Genomic DNA, 8,967 nt, shown 5'->3' on the forward strand with positions numbered 1-8,967 from the left:
TCAATTGTTCCAAACGGGTTTTGACTCACTATTCATCCTTGATCTCGGCTTCAACAATGATCCAAAGAGAGGGAATCTCAACTTCGTTCCAATTCTTTGTTTATTTTCTCACAAGTCTTATCTTCAACACATTCTGCTTTTTGATTCATTATTTTGAAGTCTGACAGCATTTTAGGATCTGGGCATAAAGTCCGCAAGCATATCATGTCATTAAAATCTGCATTAACAGAACTGAAAAGAGAATAAGAAAGATGACAAGATTAAGAAAAGAGACATTCATGGATGATGAAATATTGATTAAATTTATTTGAATTATATATATAAAAAATAGAAGGGTTTATATTAGAAAGTAAGACAATTAAGTAAAAGCATTCGGATTACACCCTGAAATAGCCCGAAATGCAGAAAAGATAGCAAGACCGGCTACCGAGACTCCCGTCTGATAGGGAAAGCTTCAGGTTTGGTGCCCATTTTTAGGTTTCTTTTCTGTTGTGAAAATGGATACTATGGCTTTCAGAGCCGGATCAAATTCCCCTTCATCGCCGATCATTCCAACGACTGGCCCATTGTGTAAGTAGGCTAAGGATTATTTGTCACATTCCTCTTCCTCCCTAACTATTTCCTTGACCTCAATGAGGTCCTCCACTACTCTTTTGAGAGTCCAACAATCCTCAGTATTGTGTCCCACTCATCCAAAGTGGTATTCACATTTGGCATCAGCTCGGTGCAAGGGGGACTCAGGGTTCGGCCGGTTCAGGGCCATTGGCTGCAGCAAACCTAGCATGGTTAGATTTTGGAACAAACTTGAATATGATTCACCAATAGGGGTGAACTGATTCCTTCTAGGAGGCTCTCTTGGATAAGTATTGTATTGAAGAACATTTTGTTGAGGATTATATGGATCATGGTAGGGACGGGCATTTCTGAGAGGTCGAGTTCGGTTTTGTGTATAATGTTGTGGCCGTGTAAGGTTGTGTATTCATCACCGCATAGTAATGCGGTGCCACAACATATGCATCATCATGGTACCAACAAAACCAACCACTTGAAATAGAACCTAAGCTTTGGGCAGGCACAACAAATTTGTTAGTTCAAAGCATTTAACAGATAGAAAATTACACATTAGGATGCAATGCACCTAATAGTTAAACGTTTCTATCATGTGTTTGAATGGTTGCGTGTTTCATCCTGGTTTTAACTAACCTTTTTCCACTCTATACATTATTTCTTTCATTTACTCCTCTCTTTTATTTTGATTTTAACACTATGGGTTCGTCGCTTTCTGTTTTTGTCACTCTTTGTTTCTCTTTCTTTCTTTTTTTTCTTTTTTTTTCACTTAGTTTTTTTTTTATTTTTTTCACTCAGTTTATTTATGGCTATAATCGCATCCGATGGGGATTGCTTACGTATCATGACGCCGCATAAATCAGATCATTACGTAGTTCAGGGAGATCAGGAATGAAGCAAATAATCTAACTCTTATTCTTATATAATTCAGACCATGAAAGCTCCTAATAAGGAAAATATATATTTTTTATTTTTTTGGATTTCTAAATTTTTTTGTTATTTTATTTTTGAAATTTTCGAAAGAAAGACTTCTAAAGAAGAAAGAACATTTTTTTTTTTGGATTTTGAGCTTTTATTTTGAATTTATGAGAGAAAAGACTTCTAGAGAAAAAAAAAAATATTTTTAAATTTTGAATTTTCTTTTTAATTTTTCGAAAGAAAAACTAACGAAGAAGAACGAAAATATTTTTGGATTTTGAGTAGAAACTAAAAGAAAATATTTTTGGATTTTTAAAAATTGGGGGCCGGACCCGATGAAGGTTCCCTACGTATTTCACATCCGGTGAGAATCAGACACGCGTAGTTCAGTAATATTTGACACAAATTGAAAAATATGACTTTTTGAAAATATTGGCTCATTTTGAAATGAAATTTTCTTTTTCTCTTTTTTTTTCAAATTTCGGCAGAGTTTCGGGGTTTTCAAATACTTGAGTTTTTCAAAAACTGGGTAAATTTTCTCTCTCATGCCTCACTCTTATTTTTTCTTGGTTTCCTTTCCCTATTTTAGAAGCCGGTCAACATGCAAACCGAAACAAACATATGCACAAGTAGCACGTAAAAATAAATCAGGATGGTCTTTTATATTGGGTTTACATGTACTAGATGGACCCAACCCCAGTGTTGAGTCTCCAAAGTCAAATGCACGTGATGCAAACAAATGTTCCTACTAGGGATTCGGCATGAGGCTATGTTATTCTATGTTTAACTCCTGTGGGGAGTGTTTTAGACATGGCTTACCCAAGCGGACAACTCGAGTCGAGGTGGGGGCAACGTACCGAGAGCACAAAAGTCTACCCGGCCTAGTTACTGACCCAGTCTCGTTCTAATTGGCATGACCTCTAACAGAAAATTGGGCCACGCGCACGTGTGCACCATAAATTCAGAAGACTCAGAAGGGAGGCGTAAGAAGACAATTTATATAGTTTAGATAATATCAAAGTGGTAAATAAGCGGCAATTAGCATATTAGGCCCACAAACACGGAAATATCATACAATCAAAAAAGCTAAGTATAGATCACATTACAAGATCGAATTCTGAACCTCGAACCAGAAGATTCTAGGTTCTTGTCCCCAGCAGAGTCGTCAGAGCTGTCACACCTCCTTTTTACCAGGGGATGGTGCCAAAGAAGTTTTTCCAATTTAAGTAACATTATTTGAAAAGGGATTAATTTATTTTATTTTAAAGAGTCGCCACTTGGAATAGATGTTTACGGTATCCCAAGTCACCATTAATTTTAAAAATTCCAATTCAAGAAAATTGACTCTATTTAAGTCTGCGAAATACAGAAGACCGAGTAAGAAATTCTTTTAACCTGGGAGAAGGTGTGAGGCACTCCCGAGTTCCGTGGTTCTACCACGGTCGCTTTAATAATTATACCTGGCTTAACCAATTCTGGATATTTTAGGTTCTAGGGAACTTTGTGCACTTTTGTCTTAAACCTCTTTTAATTGCTTGATTATTTATAATTATAGAATTATCTTGAAACGAATCACGTGTATGTGTATTCATTTTGTTTTGCATGTCAAAATTCTGTCATGCGTACGTGTACATAATTGATAACACTTTATTATTATTAAGATTGTTTCGCCCAAAAGTTGCGCGAATGCATACCTTGGTTTTATTTTGGAAATCGTAATTATGCCACGCGAATGTATACATAATCATGATAATTTGATTAATTAAGAGCGTTCCTAAAAGCACACTAACGTATTCATGAATTGTTCATTTTCATTATATTTGAGGTACGAAAGTCCTTCGTGGATGAAATCTAAAATTTAATTAAGGGGAATTAGCAAGATATCTGATATATCTAAGTTGTTGGAAGCATTTGATAATTATGAAATTTTAATTATTAAACAAGCCAAGCGATAATCTATAAATTAGTAATCATCTAAAACAATGAAATGAAACCATAAGATCATTACACATCCCAATTACAAAATGGCACACTTATCAATTTAGACCAATTACTAGTAGATTTAAACCCAGTAAGCTATTATAATAAAATCTGCAATGATATTTCATATGAACAAATATATATATTTCAAGAAAAAACATCATCATTCATCCAAATTTTATGGCAGAAACCATATGCGAATTAAAAGGGGCAAAAGCAATAGAGGAAGGATTAAGAATGCACCTCAATATGACACTTTCTTCAATTTATAATAAAATTTCACGTACAAAAATAAATAACTATTAGCCACGTCTGTTTAGAACATATCAATACGAAGCTTACGGGATCGGTACCGTGAATCTCGAATAAGACCTCGATCGAAGACTCGAGGACCTCGCTTCACTCAACTTTGGAGTTGCTCCTTTTGTGTGAAAAGGGTATTGTTTTTAGGTCATTTTCGTAGCTGTTTTTGCTGGGTTCAATGGGTGTTTGTGGTTGATTTTTTAGGTAGTTATTGGATCTGGATTAGCAGCTATTTCGTGGTGGTTTTCGGTGAAGAATAACAACTTTTTTTGCGGTTAAAACCAGTAGCTAGTGATTAAAGGGAGTAGAAGAAAGCTACTTATTTTGTGTGTGAAGATGACGAACTTAATTGCAGCGCTTTGACGCGAAGAAACTGCCGATTTCAAGCTCTTGTTTTTAGCTACTCTAAGTTTCTTTTCTCTCCTCTCTTTCTTTCTTACTTACTCAATTGTTTCTTTTTCCTTTTGTCCCACTTTAAATGTTAAAAGTGAGCGTATTATATAGTGTATTGTGTGAGTTATGGATTATGCATAATTTATGTGAAAATGATCATGTGTGTGCAAATCGTGTGATGTGAGAGATGTGAAGTGGGGAAGGATGTGAAGGGGGAAGTTTGTTAACAAACTTATTTAACTTTATTTTTTTTTCTTATTTTTTTTGTCTTTCATTTCAAAAGATAAGGTTAATTATAAAAATAATAATATTGAACAATCACTTTTTTACACCAAGATAAATACACTAAGAAAGATTCTGTAGCTTACTTATTGAAATTCTAATTAAAAGATACCATGTATATGTACATATATATATTTTTGATTTTTTTTTAGAAATAAAATATATTTGATTTTTTTTTAGAAATAAAATTTATACTCTAAGAATGTGAGTTTTTTTAGTAGTTTTTAAATTTATTTATTTTTAAAATAAAACCTATTAAGAGTAAGATACAAGTTTAAAATATCAAGATTAGATCGAAAAGAAATATTTACACTAAAATAGTATAGAATTCAGGTGTGGTCAAAAATTAGTTGTTCACAGTCTTTATGTGAAGTCCTATCTATTTTGGATGTCGCTTAGTTTTATCATTTTGAGCAACCTAAGCTGAGTCTAGAATCACCTAATAGTAGGTCCAAAGCCTCCTGGACCATAGACATGGGACGGGTAGTGTACGCATAGCATACGGTTTAGAATTAAACTAGAGAGCCTTTAAGTAACAACTTCAACATAATAATTATAAGGGAAACCCCTATCTTAAGGGAGTGTACGCATAGGATACGGTTTAGAATTAACATAGTTTGTGCCCGCTGAATAATATGGAAAACCCCTATCTTAAGGGAGTTGCAAAGTATTATTTATGTTGCACGGGGTGATCCTTTAGGCTAAAAAACTTAGACCCACCCCTTTTCTTTATATTTACACTTAGTCATTTAACAGACCAATGCAGTTATACACTTGTAATCTTTAAGATTTGTACCGAATATTTATTCTTATGAGTTATAATAGAGTCTTCAACTTCTATACTTTTCCTTGCCTATTTGATCATCTAGCTTAACTATCTAATCCACATAGTGTAAATTTTGGCCGGGACCCATAATTGTGGACCTCGAAGAGTGTCTAACACCTTCTCTTTGAGGTAATCTGAGCCCTTACCCGATCTTTGGTGGTATTGACTAGTCAAATAGAGCTACCTGCAAATAAGTTCCCTAGCGCGCCTAAAACATTATTAGGTGGCGACTCTTCTCTTTTAATACCCACTTTAAAAGAGTTGTCACACGACGAAGTCTGCTTTCGCGAGAAAACGGAGCGCGACATTATTGACTCCGGGGCCTCTCATCATATCACCTCCTGCAATGAGAAGCTAGTTGATATCAACAAACTAGGAAATCATAAAAGTAAAAAAATACAGGTACCAACTTGAAACAGGTCACGGATAACATATATAGAAAGTGCAATAATCCTAGAGGCTAGAGGGGCAGAGGATCAGGAATGTTCTACTTGTGCCAGACTTCAAGTTCAATCCATTTTCAGTATCAAAACTGACCAAGGATCTTGTTTGCACTGTTAAGTTTTTCCCCGACTTCTATCTTTTACAAGGTCTCTACAGTGGCAAGGTGATAGGGATTAGTAGAGAAACATATGGTCTTTACATCCTTCAAGAAGAAATAAAACCATTAGCAGCAGCAACAGTGATTAAAGGAAAATGTAACACAATACTATGGCATTCAAGATTAGGACATACCTCCATGAAAGCAATGCAGTATATTGCCACCTTGAAAGGTTTAGCAGATGAGCAAGTTCAACATGAATGTCAAATATTCCCAATGGCAAAGCAACATAGGTCAATATTTCCAGATAGCACAAGTAAAACAGACTGTATTTTCCAACTTGTACACCTAGATGTTTGGGGTCCCTATAAGCAACTTACATATGATAGGAAATACTAATATATCACAATTATTGATGAATATAGTAGATATACTTGGGTGTGTTTGATATAATCCAAATGTGAGGTGATAGTTTTGTAGACAAATTTCTTTACAATGATAAAAAATCAGTTTGGCATGAATGTTAAAGTACTGAGATCTGACAATGGTACAAAAATTTTCAATTCTAAATGTAGCGTTTTATTTTCTGCTCTTGGAATGGTTCATCAAAGTAGTTGTCCATATACTACACGGCAAAATAGAGCTGTGAAAAGTAAACATAGACATATTTTAATTTAGAGGTTACAAGAGCTTTCAGGATTCAGAGTTCAGTCCCAATTAGATTTTGGGGTGAGTGTATTAGGACTGCAGTTTATCTAATTAATAAGCTCCCAACTGCAATCCTCAAAGGCAAGTCACCTTATGAGATGTTTCATGGCATAGCACTAAAACTAAAGCATTTGAGGGTGTTTGGATGTTTGTGTTGTGCTAGTGGCTTACCAAGAGAAGACAAATTTGCTGCAAGAGCAAAGAAAACAGTATTTATGGGCTATTCAGAAACACAAAAAGCATATAGGTTGTATGATTTAGAGTCTAAGTTCTTTTTGGTGAGCAAAGATGTTTCTTTTAGGGAAGCTGTCTTTCCTTTCAAAGAAAGGAAACGTGATGACAATGGAGATGGTAATTTGTTTCTGTTGAATCCAATGCCAACTGAGAGCATGGATCCTATTACAATAGAAGCAAGATCTCAAATTACCAGCCTAGTTGTTAAAACAGGGCACATTCTCTGAGACTTCTTCAAAAGGAACAAAATTTGGAAAACACAGCAAATCTGGAGGAAAACATGGCCAATTCAGACACAAATATCAACCCCAATTGTAATAATATCATCTCATATTCTAGCATGCCTGTTGAGATGAACCAACAACAAGATGTCACAAGTGAATAAGATGCAGGTGAGCAATTTGTTGAAAAGACTATAGGTGAGCAGCTTGAAGAGTTTGTTACAGGAGATCAGCCTGATGACCAAGAACCAAGCAGAATTAAACTTAGTAGAGTCACTAAGCCTCCTACATGGCTGAAAGACTATGTTGATGGGAAAAAGACTTCAGCCTTCTGTCAGTATCCTATTACTAATCATATTTCTTACAACCACCTCCCAGAATCCTATCAATCATATGTTGGTCTTGTCTCAATTGCTGTAGAAACAAAAAATTTTAAGGAAGCTACTTAAGATGAGAAGTGGATAGAAGCCATGAGGCAGGAAATAACTGCCTTGGAAGACAACCATACCTGAAAAAAAATTTATCTCCCAGTAGGCAAACAAACAGTGGGGTCTAAATGGGTGTACAAAATTAAGTACAAAGCCAATGGAGAAATTGACAAATACAAGGCCAGACTAGTGGGAAAAGGATACACACATCAATAAGGTTTAAACTATTATGAAACATTCTCACCAGTTTCCAAGATGGTAACAGTGAGAACAGTGATAACTATTGCAGCCTCAAGAGATTGGGATCTTTTACAAACGAATGTAAATAATACCTTTTTACAAGGAGATTTATTGGAAGAAGTATAATGAATTTGCCTCAAGGCTTTCACAGACAAGGGGAGTATAAGATATGCAAACTACTTAAGTCACTCTATGGCTTAAAAAAAGCATCTCGACAATGGAACATCAAGCTCACAGATGCCTTGATAGAAGCATGCTACAAGTAGAGTTCTTATGATCATTCTCTATTGAAAAAGAGGGATGGGGATGATATAGTCATAATCTTGGTGTATGTATATGATATTCTTATCACAGGGAGCAACAAGAAGCTGATTAAAGAAGCTAAAGAAACCCTTCATACAGGCTTAAAGTAAAGGACTTAGGAAAGTTGAGATATTTCCTGGGCATTGAAGTTTTAAGATCTAAGTCTGGGATCCTACTTAATCAAAGAAAGTATGCTTTAGAATTGCTTGAAGATATTGGTTTGACTGGATCCAAACCTGTTACTACACTACTGGAGATTAACCTTAAACTCACATTTGTTGAGTATGATACTCATGTTGGGAAATCTGATGATGAGCAATTGACAGATGCTGGGAGTTATCAGAAGTTAGTAGGCAAGCTACAGTAATTGACCATCACCAGGCTAGATATCTGTTTTGCAGTGCAAATACTGAGTCAGTTCATGCAATAACCAAAACTATCACATTGGAATGCAGCTTTGAGATTTGTGAGGTACATTAAGGGGTCACCTGGACAAGGAATACTCTTAAAGAGAGGAGCTGATATAGAGCAATTAGCAGCCCTTTGTGATTCAGACTGGGATGCTTGTCCAAATACAAGGAGACCAGTAACAGGCGATACAGTCAAGTTAGGGGAGTCCTTGATATCTTGGAAATCCAAGAAGCAACAAGCCATAAGCAGAAGCTCAGCTAATGCTGAGTACAGAAGTATGGCAGTAGCAGTAGCTGAAGTGGTTTGGCTAGAAGGTCTACTAAAAGAATTGAGTGTTGACGTATCAACACCAGTTAAGTTTTTCAGTAACAGTAAAGCAACAATGTAGATTGCAGCTAATCCAATATATCATGAGAGAACAAAACATATCGAGATCGACTGCCATTTTATTAGGGAGAAGATCAAGAAGGGACTGATTCGACCAGAATATCTGACTGAACTTTTCACAAAAGGGTTGGGTACAGCACAACACCATTACATGTTATCCAAGCTAGGAGTGTTAGATGGGTAACACCCTCCAGCTTGAGGGGCAGTATTGAAGTCACGTGCCTT

The 8,967-nt window shown here is 35.7% G+C and overlaps 1 protein-coding gene across 1 annotated transcript; it reads left to right on the top strand.

Moving 5' to 3' along the window:
• Positions 1-7,656: 7,656 nt before the first annotated feature.
• On the top strand, positions 7,657-8,743 carry LOC138897744 (uncharacterized mitochondrial protein AtMg00810-like). Its single transcript, XM_070183755.1, has 4 exons — positions 7,657-7,722; positions 7,938-8,050; positions 8,131-8,297; positions 8,400-8,743. Exons 1-4 carry the CDS (start codon positions 7,657-7,659, stop codon positions 8,741-8,743), a joined length of 690 nt encoding a protein of 229 aa, XP_070039856.1.
• Positions 8,744-8,967: the final 224 nt, after the last annotated feature.

The sequence above is a fragment of the Nicotiana tomentosiformis genome, chromosome 8 (genome assembly GCF_000390325.3).
Source record: "Nicotiana tomentosiformis chromosome 8, ASM39032v3, whole genome shotgun sequence".
In the NCBI taxonomy this organism is placed as follows: domain Eukaryota; kingdom Viridiplantae; phylum Streptophyta; class Magnoliopsida; order Solanales; family Solanaceae; genus Nicotiana; species Nicotiana tomentosiformis.